Source organism: Symphodus melops, assembly GCF_947650265.1.
Source record: "Symphodus melops genome assembly, chromosome: 23".
Classification (NCBI taxonomy): domain Eukaryota; kingdom Metazoa; phylum Chordata; class Actinopteri; order Labriformes; family Labridae; genus Symphodus; species Symphodus melops.
This window is the reverse complement of record NC_136713.1, coordinates 3,947,410-3,961,467: the sequence shown is the minus strand read 5'-3', so window position 1 is coordinate 3,961,467 and position 14,058 is coordinate 3,947,410. Positions and strand designations below refer to the sequence as shown.

At 41.8% G+C, this 14,058-nt stretch overlaps 2 protein-coding genes and 1 long non-coding RNA gene across 5 annotated transcripts in view; 2 read left to right on the top strand and 1 right to left on the bottom strand.

Moving 5' to 3' along the window:
- The window catches only part of LOC306819031 (claudin-34-like), a 33,562-nt gene extending 25,868 nt beyond the window's left edge, over positions 1 to 7,694 (bottom strand). The window contains exon 1 of the mRNA XM_079336802.1: positions 7,691 to 7,694. The gene's annotated coding sequence lies outside the window, so the exon portion shown is untranslated. The remainder of the gene's footprint in view (positions 1 to 7,690) is intronic.
- Positions 784 to 2,007, top strand: LOC306818833. The gene is made up of 2 exons (XR_013778364.1): positions 784 to 1,279; positions 1,321 to 2,007. It is a non-coding gene; the product is annotated as an uncharacterized lncRNA (long non-coding RNA).
- On the top strand, positions 2,682 to 10,186 carry stat1a (signal transducer and activator of transcription 1a). Of its 3 annotated transcripts, none has more exons than XM_079336786.1 (25): positions 2,682 to 2,814; positions 4,185 to 4,315; positions 4,393 to 4,537; positions 4,628 to 4,723; positions 4,809 to 4,895; positions 5,014 to 5,092; positions 5,286 to 5,377; positions 5,466 to 5,617; positions 5,766 to 5,924; positions 6,038 to 6,130; positions 6,218 to 6,277; positions 6,381 to 6,401; positions 6,485 to 6,575; positions 6,716 to 6,757; positions 6,923 to 7,012; positions 7,106 to 7,204; positions 7,378 to 7,513; positions 7,599 to 7,654; positions 7,813 to 7,904; positions 7,994 to 8,133; positions 8,234 to 8,422; positions 8,506 to 8,584; positions 8,669 to 8,765; positions 8,872 to 8,913; positions 9,273 to 10,186. In XM_079336786.1, exons 2-25 carry the CDS (start codon positions 4,188 to 4,190, stop codon positions 9,291 to 9,293), a joined length of 2,286 nt encoding a protein of 761 aa, XP_079192912.1. In that variant the 5' UTR covers positions 2,682 to 2,814; positions 4,185 to 4,187; the 3' UTR covers positions 9,294 to 10,186. The 3 variants fall into 3 exon arrangements, with proteins under 3 accessions (XP_079192912.1, XP_079192911.1, XP_079192913.1); XM_079336785.1 differs by having other exon boundaries at positions 4,182 to 4,315; XM_079336787.1 differs by lacking the exon at positions 8,872 to 8,913 and having other exon boundaries at positions 4,182 to 4,315.
- Positions 10,187 to 14,058: the final 3,872 nt, after the last annotated feature.

Below are 14,058 nucleotides of genomic sequence, written 5' to 3'. Positions count from 1 at the left end.
AAAGTCAGTTTGTCAACTATAAACTAACTCTGTGGTTGCTGCTCTGCCTTCCCTTTCAGCATAATCATTGAACAGAGTAAGTTGTCTGAGCATGCTCAGAGGTAATGGGTGGAATCATAGCATGACTGAAAGTGAAAAGCTGAGATAAGTGTTGATGTCGGCAATCCGACTTATCCACGGCTTGAGAACTTCGTGTTTGAAAGCAATGTAAAAGATTTTCAAAGCTTGGAGCCTCATAGCGTCAAACTCAACGTGTGGAAGTATGACGAGCAACTTGACACAAGCGTTGTCAGGTTCTGTTCGATTATCCAGTTAAGTTTCACAGCAAGGCAAAGTAACATCAGCTCGGATCATTTCAAAGCATGGTTTGGCCAGTTAGGTTGTAATAAAGTAGGTGGAAGACAAAGAACTTCTGGATCGGTTTCTTTGTTTTTCTGTGTCCTAATGTCTTTACTTGAATCTTCTATGTTTGGGACATTTTGCCTTTTTTTCCAGATAGAACTGTAGCGATGGAAAGTCGGGATGAAAAGAGGGAGTGTCATTCAGTAAACAGGCCGGCGAAGACTCAAAACCAGCATTGTGCTTTAACCAAGCCTAATTGTAAAGCAAGAGTCTAACTGATGCTTCACCTGGACAGAATCATTTTCTGCGTTAGTCAGAATGAGGCTGCGTCGACGCTGAAGGTCTTTCTCTACTTTTAAGTTAACTTGTTTTGGGTTACTAAAAAGTCTTTGCTGTGAAGGAGTTAACATATACTGGTTTGCATGCACAAACTAAACCTGTGATTTAAAGTTCAACTCATACCTGCTTCCATGAAGAGGCAGGGAAGAAACCTTGATGTCATCTGAACCTTCTTTGTTTACAAGGTTGATTCAGAATCACTTTTCTTCACTGACAGGCTGTAAAATTGTGCTTAAACTGCAGGGGAGGGTTTTTTTCTGCTCGTCAGCTGATCCTGAAATGAGGGCAGGAACTGTGGTCACAGAGGGAGGCTTGATCTTGATTCGAAGCTGAGTGCAGATGTCCTGAGTGTTGATGCGCTTCACAGGAGTCCTGACCCCTGTTGGAACAGAACGTCCACGAGCGACAGTTTCATGTTTGTGAGCCTGCATAGTGAACAACATGTCCCACATGTTCACATTGATTTTCCTTCCTGCTTATAAAGGTTTAAACCTTTTTGTCATTTGTGATGTTATAAAACAGGCACAGAACATGTGATGGGTGTTTTTGATAGATTATTTTTGAAAATGTAAAAAATAAAAAAAAGGCTGTTTAAAGAGTTAGATTTTGTTGGATATCTGTTTTATCTGAAATGGAAAGTTTATTGTTGATTGTCAGAGTTTTAGAAATTGCTCTGAAGTACTGAAATGATCTTTTTTTTGGTCTATGTGTGTTTGGAGCACTGCAAGTTTACTTATGTCACATAATCAAGAATCAAACACATAATCTAAGGGTTGATCACTGTTGCAAAATATTTCAAAGTGTGTCTGCAATCGACTTTTCAAGAACATGTTGCATGATGGGAAAACGTGTCATCATGGATGTAAAGGAAGTGCTGAGAATAGAGAAGTTATAAAAAAATAAATAATAAAAGCAGTTTTGAAAGTATTCCTGGTTATCAGAGTGAGATACGACACACAGGGGGGAAATAAAGTAAAAAAACAAGTCCGTCAAATACTTTCTGCCACAAGGTGGCGTCAATGTGCTATGTTTCCAGACAGATGCATATGAAAAAGACCTTCACTGATAACCATGCCTTTAGATATCTGTTCAACATGTACTACACTGACAGTATACTCCTGCTTTATTGTGCACTTTGTGAATAACCAAATGTAGGCTACTTTAAATGTCAACATTTGGAAAAGTTCAAGATAACGTGTATTACTAATGTGTATGCTTTTAGACACATATCATCTTTTTGTTATAAAACTAACAGCTTCTGTAAATAGTACGTTTTCATGTGTTGTCTGTACTCTTTATTAAAAGTTATATTTCTTTTTCTGCTGACAGATCATTCTTATTTTCTCTGCCACACTGAAGAAGAAGTTCAGCCACTTGTTTTGACCTGTCGGAGGATAAAGTGACAAATAAATGTCATGTTTCTGTGATTTAATACATGAGTCAAATCATGCAGATCCTCTTATTGAATTGCTTCCAAAACATAATTTAAAAAATAAAGTCTCAGTTTTCAAAAATAATAAAGATAGATAGATAGATATTTATTGATCCCGAGGGAAATGCAAGGCATCCAGTAGCAGTAAAAGACAGATCGCTTGTTCCACTTGAACTTCACTTCTTGTAAATAAGGTTTTGGTTTCAGAGCTGCAGGTCTCTGTCTTACTTTCTGTTTCTCTGAAAACACGTGGTCACTGTCGGCTCTTCTGCTCACAAGCTCTCCTCCCTCATAACACTGGCTGTATGTTTCTTTCTAGCCTTTATCAGGTATGCTTTGCTCATAGTTTGAAACCCTTTGAGTCCATTAACACATAATAACAAGTATTTATCCCTTCATTTTATTCATATGCTGAGTACTTTCATTTAAAACACAAGGTTTGTTGTTGTTATCAAGGGCAGCTTACAAACTGACAGGACAGCCGCTGTCCACCGTTCTCATTTGCTGTTAAAAAGGGAAGGGCGGGCTCATGTTACAAATCCTAAACGCTGATTGGCTCACTCTGTTTCCGTATATTAAAGTACAGTCGACAACACAGAAGGAAGGCAGAGGAGCTGCTCGGCAAAGAAGCTGTGCGATTCCCTTTTAGAAAAGAAGAATTCGTTTCTGTCAGAGATTTTAACTTGTCCTTTGACCTAAAGGTAGGTTTATTCACATTCTGTCTCCCGCTGTGTGAACATTAAACCGTAATATGCTGTTTGTTGTCCTAACTGGATGCACATGTCGATGCACTCACCTGAAAAAATGTCTAGTTAAATTTAGTCATGAAAGTTTATAATGTCCATCAAAAAAAGAGTTAAGTGTATTTTTGTTTGTTAGCTATAGAGACTGTTCATGATGTCTGTGTTGTAGTGATAAACAGGAGGGTTTATATAAATGTGCATGCTGTGTTTTGTTTGCTCAGGTAAGTTCAGGTGTCTGCATGCCTGTTTATCTGAGTCCAGCTGCACAGAGGAAAACGAAACTTATCCCGACCCCCTTCTTTGCAAGCTTATAAAAACGTAATAACAATCAGAATTAAAGGAAGTTTTGTGAGTGAACATTTCTACAATTTCTAGTTTTGCAGAGAAAACAATTAAATTCAGTTTAATGATTATAGCACTTTCATCACTATGAACTCATCAGCTTTACAGAAGACAAAATAAACACACGCAAACTATCATTTAAAAATCTACATATATATACAGAATCATAAACAAAATTAAAAACACATTTATTAAACGACCCTTAACCTTCACATACTGCTTACACGCGCACACACACGCACACACACACACACACACACACACACACACACATGCTGTGGAGAAATGAACCACAGTGTGTCTGCATGTTTTTAAATGTTAGGGTCGATCACATCTGTCTTTTTTGAACTCCTACTTTTGTTCATTTTTGAAGAGAACATTAATTTCACATTTTTAAAATCCTCTGGTGAGTGAATTCATCCTCCTCCCTGATTTGCTTTGACATTTTTCTTTACAGTTCACCACATCCTCTCAGATAACAGCTCCATGTTTAGAGCAGCACAGAGTCAAGAAGGAGGAGCGACTGTTCCCTCAGTAACTGTTCAGTCAACACTCGAGCTGCTGGGTTGTTAAACTTTGAGACATGATTCCAACCTTTCACTTTGTTAACTTTCTCACTCAAATAAAATGTCTTGAACCTCCAGAGTTCCCTCAGCTTGACTCCTGGGATAGGATGAAGAAATAGTTGTTTAATTTCTTTATTTTACGATGACAAAGTGACTTCAGTGATAACCTCAAACTTCATGTGTTGCTTTGGGAGGTTGCAGAGACAAATCACGACTGGATTTCTCAGGCAAAATAGAGAAGGAAAACATAATGCGATGAGGAATTGCAACATCAGTTCTCTTGGCAACATTAACATTACTACAGATCATCATTTCCGACGCTGCGTAAACCCTCAATGTTTTCTTTATTTTAGAATTCACACAGACTTTTCTTCTTTCCTCAAACCTTGAAGTCAGAGCTCTTCTGCTTTTCTTCAGCAGACGATGGCGCAGTGGAACCAGCTTCAGATGCTGGACTGCAAGTACCTGGAGCAGGTGGACCAGCTTTATGATGATTCCTTCCCCATGGACATCAGGCAGTACCTGAGCAAGTGGATCGAGAGCATCGACTGGTGAGAGGGCTTCTCGTGAAGTGGAACAAACATTTCTATTTGAGCAGACTCCAGATCTGTGCTCTGTGCGTCCTCAGGGACACTGTGGCGCTGCAGGATTCCTTAGCCACAGTCCGGTTCCACGACCTCCTGGCTCAGCTTGACGACCAACATAGCCGCTTCGCCCTGGAAAACAACTTCCTGCTACAACACAACATCCGCAAGATCAAGAGGAACCTACAGGTTAGAACATAAACATTTGACCCCCTGACCTTTTTTTTTTTTTAAATGATGGGAAAGTCTAAATGTTAAGGGGGGATGGGGGGGCTTTAGGATCGGTTCCAGGAAGATCCAGTCCACATGGCCATGATCATCTCCAGAAACCTGAAGGAGGAGCAGAGGATCCTGGATGGTGCGAAGAGCGCTGAGGTAAAACCTGCAGCTCAGTGCAAAATACAGAGAGAATCACCTTCTGCTTGTTGTTAGTGAACGTTCAAATGTTCCATCACGACAGCCTGATAGTGAGGGCATGGTGTCGGCCATGGTGGTGGAGAAACAGAAGCTGGACAACAAGGTGAAGGAGATGAAAGACAGAGTCCAGGTATGACCACGCGCACACACACACACACACACACACACACACACACACACACTGACTTCATCGCAGTGATAAAATGTCATCAGCAGAAGCATCTTGTTTTTTAAACTTCCTGTTCCAGGTGGCGGATCAGAACATTAAAAATCTTGAAGATCTGCAGGATGATTACGACTTTAAATTCAACACACTGAAGAACAGAGGTGGGGGAAAGTTCCAGAGAGACATGAGTCTGTTAAAAGAAGTTTCATTGGATACCTAGAGATTGGTTTATTTCACCCAGCTGCAGGAGGCAGCTCAGTAACGACAGAGACCAACTTTGCTGTCCCTTTAGATAAATAAATGCATGTTTGTAAAGTCAAGCTGTGGTGTAGAAGTTGTTTTTATTTTTTGCAGAGAATGAAATGAACGGCATGACACATAAGGAGCTGGAAAAGGAGAAACTGATGGTTTCCAGAATGTGTCTTGAACTGAAGGCTAAGCGGCAGGTGAGCAGCCTGAGACATGATGGAAAAAACAACAAAATACAGTAATAATCTTTTAGAGCTTCTTCCTCTCTGCTGCTTCTCTCTTCAGGACATGGTGACCCAGCTGATGGATCTGCTGAACCTCACTCAGGCTTTAGGTTCAGACCTGATCGCAGAGGAGCTGCCGGAGTGGAAGCAGCGACAGCAGATCGCCTGCATCGGGGGGCCGCCCAACGCCTGTGTGGACCAGCTGCAGAACTGGTTAGATCTCAATTCATCTCCTTCTCCCAATCCTCATCTTCCACCTCCTCTCTTTTTCCTTCTTTTCTTCCTCACCTGCTCTGAACCATCATCCTCTTTTCCACCCTCGTCTCCTCTCCATCTTTCACCTCTCCTCCTCTTCTTGCAGGTTCACAGCAGTAGCTGAGAGTCTGCAGCAGGTCCGTCAGCACCTGAAGAAACTTCAGGAGTTGGAGCAGAAGTTCACCTACGAAAACGACCCCATCACACAGAAGAAGACTTTCCTGGAGTCCCGAGCTCTGGAGCTTCTCAAGAACCTCCTGTCCAAGTCAGAAAATACATCAAGCAAAAATCCTTCTTTGTATCCTTCTCTCCTCCCTGCTCCCTTTTCTCTCCATATCTCCCTCCTTTAATCTGTGTGTGTGTGTGTGTGTGTTTTAGCTCCCTGGTTGTAGAGCGACAGCCGTGCATGCCCACCCACCCACAGAGACCCCTGGTGTTAAAAACAGGCGTCCAGTTCACTGTGAAACTCAGGTAAGGTTATTTTGTATTTATTCTTACATGTTTAGAAATATGAGAGCAGACAATTCCGATATTTAGTGTTTGTTTTTATCTTGTCAGGTTCCTGGTGAAGCTGCAGGAGTTTAACTACCAGCTTAAAGTCAAGGCCATGTTTGACAAGTAAGCTGTGGTCGCTCGTTGTTTCACTTAGTGGAAAATGTCCCACCTGTGTGTTTGAACAGGTTTGAAAATCTAAACCTAAATCTTCTCTTTTGATCCTCAGAGATGTTACAGAAAAGAAAGGGTACGTCTCTCATGTCTTTTTAAAACTTGCATGGAACAGATGAACTCTTCCTCATCGTCAGAACTTGTTTTCTCTGACGTCAGGTTTCGTAAGTTCAACATTTTGGGAACAAATACCAAAGTTATGAACATGGAGGAGTCGAACGGCAGCCTGGCAGCAGAGTTCAGACATTTAGTAAGACAGCTTCATTTGTTTGGCTCTTTTCTTTACTCTGTATAAAAAGGAAAATTATTTTTAGCCCACAGTCCTGTGAGGTTGAAATAAAAACCTTTGTGTATGGCAGTTTCTCTAATGTCTTCTTTTTTTTCACACAGCAACTAAAAGAGCAGAAAGTTGCCGGCAACCGAACAAACGAGGTAAGAGCCTCAGCGATGTTATCACTTTGAGAAATCTGTAATCAAAGGGATCCTGATCACACCACAGCTGGAGAGTCATTCTTCTCCTGCAGACTTCTGTAGCTATGAGCTGAGTGTGTGTGTGTGTGTGTGTGTGTGTGTGTGTGTGTGTGTGTGTGTGTTCAGGGTCCTCTGATCGTCACCGAGGAGCTCCACTCGCTCAGCTTCGAGTCGGAGCTGCAGCTCAACCAGTCAGGACTGGACATCAAACTGGAGGTGAACCTCACACGGAGCCTGTGTTGATTCTCCTGCTTGTTTCCTGCTCTTTGCTTTAAAGGCTCTTTGCTTTTTGTTATTTTGTGGTTGCAGGCCATGTCCCTGCCTGTTGTTGTCATCTCTAATGTGTGTCAGCTGCCCAGCGGCTGGGCCTCCATCCTCTGGTACAACATGCTGACCTCCGAGCCCAGGGTACATAACCATTATCACAGATATAAAAGATGCACATAGGTGATGTCTGTAACTCTAGTTTTGTGTTTGTCATGTTGAAGACAAAACCAAAAGGTTTGACTTTTGTTTATGCTCCTTCGATATTGGTTTATGTTTCCTGTACGTGTCTCCTTCTTTCCTCTCCTCTTCCTCAGAATCTGAAGTTCTTCCTCAGCCCTCCGCCGGCCAAGTGGTCTCAGCTGTCCGAGGTGCTCAGCTGGCAGTTCTCCTCCGTCACCAAGCGAGGCCTGAACCAGGAGCAGCTCAACATGCTGGCTGACAAGCTGCTGGGTAGAAACTGAAATCATTTTCTTGAACAGATAAACACCTGCAGGACCTTCAAACGGGCCTTCAACGTTTTATTTTTCACCTTCAGGAGCCAAAGCCAAGAGGAACCCAGAGGGACAAATCCCCTGGACCAAGTTCTGCAAGGTGAGTCCCAATAATCCTGCCATGTCAGCACATTACCCTGGCAACAGAGTGCAGGAGTTTACCTGCTATTTAAACTGTATCAAAGTTCTGCATCTCTAATCTGAACTTGTGCAGAAGTGCATCCTCTCTTTGAACCGAACGTATTTGTCTGTCTGCAGAGCGCCAACGAGAAAGCCTTTCCCTTCTGGTTGTGGATCGAAGGAATCCTGGATGTGATTAAAAGACACCTCCTTTCCCTCTGGAATGACGGGTGAGTGCGGACGTCTTTAGATCACACTTTTCTCAGATGTGTAGAGTTGATGTTCGACTCATTTGCTGTGTGTGTGTGTGTGTGTGCAGCTCCATCATGGGCTTCATCAGTAAGGAGAGGGAGAAGGCTCTGCTGAGTGATAAGTGTCCCGGGACCTTCTTACTCAGGTTCAGTGAGAGCAGCAAAGAGGGAGCCATCACCTTTACCTGGATCGAATACGACATCTGCAGTGAGTGAAGGAAACGAAGACTGACGCCGACATCTTCTCATATTTGAATTGAAGAACACTCGAGTTCTCTCTCTCTCTCTCTCTCTCTCTCTCTCTGCAGACAAGCCGCTCTATCACTCCGTGGAGCCGTACACTAAGAAGGAGCTGTCGGCCGTCTCTCTGCCCGACATCATTCGTACCTACAAAGTGATGGCTGCCGAGAACATCCCCGAGAACCCGCTCCGCTTCCTCTACCCCAACATCCCAAAAGACAAGGCCTTTGGGAAGTACTACCCCAAACCCACGGAGAGTAAGTCTCACATCTCCTGCTCCAGCGTTCACCTGAACGTAGATATGATGTGATTGTAAAGCATCTTGTTTCTTGACTTTTAGCTCAGGAGCCCATGGATGTGGAGAACAATCCAGAGAGGAGCGGCTACATGAAGACAGAGCTCATTTCTGTCTCTGAAGTGTGAGCAGAGAACGCCACTTTGAAATCAGATATGTGCTCAGTAATGCATTGAAGAGATTTAATGTGGATTTGCTCTCTGTCCAGACATCCGTCCAGACTGCAGGACAACATGTTGCCCATGTCTCCTGATGAGTACAGAGCTTTGTCACAGCTCGTCAGCACCAGAGACATTGATGCTGTGGTGAGTGTTTTGATAAACTGCTGAACCAGCTTCTGTGTGCAGCTCTTTAAACACTGACATTTACCGGAGTGGATTTCTGTGTGTCTCTTCTTCTTGCTCTGCTCAGACCAACAATCTGCTTGGTGGATTTGAAGAGCTTGATGTTCAGGTAGAGGCAGCATTAATTCGTTGCTCTACACTGAATAGTGCAACAGCTTCAGTGTCATTTCCTTCATGTGTTGTTGTACTAACATCACTTCTACCATTAATAGAGCATGACATTTAACGTGCAAATGTAAGTTATCTGTAAAATGTAGTCATGCATGCCACAAAACCTCAGCATGAACGGGGAGAAGAAAAGAAAATGTAAAGCAGTCTGTAAACGTCCCTCCCCCTCCCCTTGGTTTAAGGTGATAAGACCCTGCTGCCTTCTCACATCAGCTCACTCCGACTAACAATAGGTAGGACACTGGAGAACAACCTCTGATGAAAACAAATGAATTGTGCTCTGCTTGTCTTCTTTTTCAGATGAGTGCAGACTTGGAGTGAGACCTAAAACTTTCACCGGAGATCTTTCTTCATTTTATCAGTATCGTTGTTTCTTTGTTACTTCATTTTATCTGCTCTCAGAGGTGTGGTCAAGACCTTCACTACTTTTATGTTACGATAAAGGTCAGTGCAGTAAACGTTCGAGAAACCTTTGCTTGATAATTACTGTAGAAGAAGTAAACATAATTAATTTGGTCTGGATAAGGCTTAAATTGAACAAAATTTGCACCGTGATCATTTAGTGTAAATATTATTAGTAAATGTGAAATATATCTTCTCTGTCAAACAGTGAAATTAAAGAATGTGATTCTGTATGCCTTCATTGAGACATAAATACTATGAACATATCCTCATTCATGGGACACTGTATTCAAGGTATGAGCTCTTAAAATGTGTTTGGAAAACTAAAAAATCTGCTTTGTGTTTTGGTTTGTTGAACTTTCTTTGTCTTTACTTTTAAAAGTGAACTAACACTGAAGCTGTAGAAAATGCATCATCTGTTCATTAAATCAAGTCACATTCACTTCACTGAAAGCACATTTAAAAACGGCAGCAGCTGGCCTCAATGCTTTACCATTCAAAAGTGAAAACTTCAAATGCAGTAACTCGGTGTGACCACAGGAGGGCGCTGTTGCGCACATACAGCCTGGATACCAAGGTTTAAAAAAATGAAAATAACAATCCAATACTTAAATTTCAACCCACAATTGACCATAAAAAAAAAATGTCACAAGAATAAAAAAAACAACCTGATTTTTAATTCCTGTGTGAATTTATTAAATGTATCGCCACATCATTTATAACTGTTGTTAGTCATTTTTACATGTTTATGTTAAAACGGATACTACGTTGTTGTAAAGTCAGAAATAAATTGTAAGTGAGCAACATTATAATGGAGTGTTTTGTTTGATTAAAAAAGATTAAACGTTTATTCAGTAAACAGCCAGTTTAATTAACTCGACTCCTCCTTACTATATTTAGGGTGAACATGTTAATGAGTGCTAGCTTCTCTAAAAGTAGAAAAGAGGAAAATGTGAAACAGATCCAATAATTCACGGAGTGAACACAAGAGGGCGCAATTTCCCCTTTAAACTCCATCCCGTCTTTAATAAACACATTAATATCTCATCTCATGATCCTGCTGCTTCAGACAGGAGAAACTGGAGGTGAAATGCATTTGTGTATATAATGTATTTACAATTACATTAATCAACCTATGAGTCGGAGAGAGTAGACTTAATTATCACATGTTAATTTACTTAAATATGTTCATGTTACTTTTAGCAGATTTCTTTTCTTTTTTGCTGTCAGATGAAAACTGACAATTTCAGAAAATTAAGACTTAAGAAATGAAATTGATTGGCATTTCATAAGGATGAAATGTTTATGAGGCATATGTTTAAAAATGCATTTATCCTGAGAGCACGTCAGGTTAAAGAATACTTGAGTTGTTTGAGAAGCTGTTTTGTAACAACAACACATCTGTGACTAAATCATGAATCATACTGGAAACAGATATAAACATGTTGTTTAATACTGTTAGTTTTCTTAACGGGAACTGTAAGCAGTGTTTGGATGTGGCATAATGAAAGATCACTCTTTGCAGTGATTGAGGTCTGTTTTTTCAATCTGTCAAAATGCTGGAAATAATGCGCTTTATATTCATATGTGGCTAAAAGAAAAAAGTTTGAGGCCCAAAAATAAATCAAGCAGACGCAAGTCGAACCAAAACAGCTCCTGAATTCCCGTAATGATTTTTAATTTATTCCACAGTTTGATTTTCAAAGCCCCATCGCTTCCAAACTCACCAACATCTGCCTCTGATTTCCTGGAACTGTCCTGTCCCGGACACGACTAGTAACCATCCTGCCGTGTCTCCTCCGGCTGTGTCACCACTAACCGAGCTGCAGGATGAGCCGCAGGTTCGAGCCCTTCCAGACCGGCCTGACATGGAAAATAACACGAGAGCAGCAGGCCTGTAATTTCCAGTGGCTGTGACCTTTAATCATATCTTGATCTGCATCCTTCGTCCCAGCGTCTGTCGGTGGAGCGATTCTAATTTGAGAGCTCATATGTCTGATCACTTCCCTTGTTTGGTGCCATAGTTTGGAGACGAGTCAAAAAGCTGAGGACGAATGGAAAACCTCATCAGCTGTCCATGCAACCAGAACAGTCAGACAGGAGATGGAAAATTACACTTTATACATGGAAATAAGAGGTTTAATCTTGACTCATACATCAAGTGGCTTAAAAATACCAAGACACCTGATCACATGCGGGATCTGAACAAATCATTCAAACATAGGCAACAGTATTCAGCTGCACGTTTTATCGACAAACTGAAAGAAATCAATTCTCTAACGAGCTGACTTTTTTATTTGGCTTTGTGAAAAAGAAAAAGATCTTTGTTCATGTATTTAGTATCAAAATAAGAACATGAGCTGTAGCAATCCTTGAGGGGAAGATTCTTGTTTTAACACAAAATGTGCCAAAATCAGAAACATGTTTGCGTTTGTCTTCAGCAGTGGCAGGTGCAGGGCCGTCCGCGTCGACAAGTGCAGAAGCAGAAGCAGAAGCAGTCCCACTGAGTGCACAGGTGGACCTGGAGGAGGAGGAGAGAGACATGAGCCAGCAGCAGGGACAGATGGAGGAGTAGCTACTGTCAGCTACTGTGACCCCTAACCCTAACCTGGTAAGAAGGCCGAAATGTTAGCAGAATAAAAAGGGACATCTCATGTAGGGAGGGCGGAGGGCTTGTGTGTGTGTGTGTGTGTGTGTGTGAGAGAGAGAGAGAGAGAGAATATTGCCTTTATAGACTTTGTTTTCAAATCATGCGTTGAGTAGACGTGGTGTCCAACTTACAGAGGTTTTTAGCGTGCCATAAAGTTATAGTTTGTAGGTGTTTCTTTTGCTTTCTGATGTGTCACTGTGGCCTTCTCACCAAAAATGAATGTTTCTGTGAGTAGTGAAAGAGTGTATCCATTTTTGAAAGGTTACTCCCTGATACAGGTAACTGAGCTTTATTTGAATTGTGTGCTCATATATCCTCTGATATGTCGTGGGCCTCTGCATATCATATAAATAATCATCCTCCTCCTCATCTGAAATCAAGCTTAGAAACCAAGAGGGAGCAGAAAGTTCACGGCTTGTCCTCAGAGTTTTGGGAGTTTGTGTTTACTGCTGTGTTAAAGCCACCTCTGCATGTCGCAGTAAAATGCTGCAGCAGCCTGCGGTGGCTCAGTGGAAACTTACCGCAACTCTGCAGCCTGCTCTGCTGCCAAATATAAAAAGTGGTGGAGTTTAGTCATGGAGTATGCTAATGATGAGGAACAACGGCTGCTGGCATGTCAACCCCCTCAGCTCGCTGTAGTTAAACAGAGAAAGTTTCTTTTTCTTTGAGCTAACATGTTCGGATCATAGAAGAAAAAAACGTGACATAAACCTGATTCACAGCCGTGCTGTTAGTCAAAGACACCTCCACCCATTATCCTTTAAAAAGCACTATCATTCCATCTAATTACAGGCTGTAAATCATTTAGTGCATGTCTCAATTAACTGTCAGGCTCTATTAGCATGTAGCAATCACAAAACCATTAAGTAACTCTGCAGGCACAATCAAACTGTCAAAGTCCTCAAAATCTCGCAGAAACAGAAAAAAGCTCTTTAGAAAGTCTCGTAAAAAAAGTGTGTGCCAGGAGCTGCAGGTCCGAGCCAAGCCGCATGAAACCAGGCTGTATTTTAAACAAAGGTTGCATTTTAATAAGGCCAGAGGGTGGCACATGGCAGATAGCTGTCGACTTGTTACTGCTGTGTTTGGCGTTAAACACAGCGGCGCTGCCATGGCAACGGGGATGCCAACTGTCCCCCCCCCCCCCCCCCCCCCCCCCCTTCAACCCCGCCAGGCGGCCTGGAACTGTTTGTATGCAAATAAAGTCGCAAATGAGAAGTAGATTTTAATTACTCGGAAGAAAAAGGAATAGAGAGGCTTTACACAAGACAGTTTATATAACTGCAGGTATTCAAATCACCATCAACAAGCCTCCAACCACACGGCTGCACACGCCCGATATTCCAAACATAGAAACAGATACACACATTTGATTTGGTTCTCAGATGACAATGAATCCACAATTCGACGACATCATTCATAACTCAAGGGCTTCAAATGATCTTTCCTCAGAGCGTTATGCATCATGCAGCTCAGTCAGCCTTTTTCTCTTTTGAAGGTAAAACACGAGCTTGTGTTGCATCATCACCCCGATCCAGACTGCAGAGACCTCTTACCGAGTGATCAAGAGGAAAACATTTAGTGTTTGTGCGTGTAAATTCGAAGCAGAATATCTGCGTAAAATCAACAGATGATGAACTAAACATCACCAGTTATTGGAAACTGGGCCCAGACCTCCCAGGCACCAAGCATGCATCCCGACCGTGTTCAACGTGTGTGTTTGTCAGGCAACTGAGTTCATATGAGCTGCTGCTGTTAAAGGTAATGAACACACTTAGAGACTGTTGATGTTTTAGTATCTGCTGTTTGCATTTGATTGCCAGTTTGGACATAAAGATTCATTTTGCAGTCAAAAGTAGAATTCAGTATAAACAGTTGCATGAAGATTCACGGCTTAGTTTGATCCTTGCATCTGAAATAAGCCAAAGAGGAGCTTCACCTTCTGAAGTTCATTTGTCACTATTTTTTTTTCCTCTGCATTTTTAAATCTTTAAAAACTGGCTTTATGTTCAAATGCATGCTTCTTAAGTTCCCTTT

Excerpts from the sequence above, each read along its gene's own strand:
- stat1a (XM_079336786.1), top strand. The coding sequence starts at position 4,188 with ATGGCGCAGTGGAACCAGCTTCAGATGCTGGACTGCAAGTACCTGGAG. Across the intron at positions 4,316-4,392 it reads TGGATCGAGAGCATCGACTG|GGACACTGTGGCGCTGCAGG; the intron begins GTGAGAGGGCTT and ends GTGCGTCCTCAG. Across the intron at positions 4,538-4,627 it reads AGATCAAGAGGAACCTACAG|GATCGGTTCCAGGAAGATCC; the intron begins GTTAGAACATAA and ends GGGGGGCTTTAG.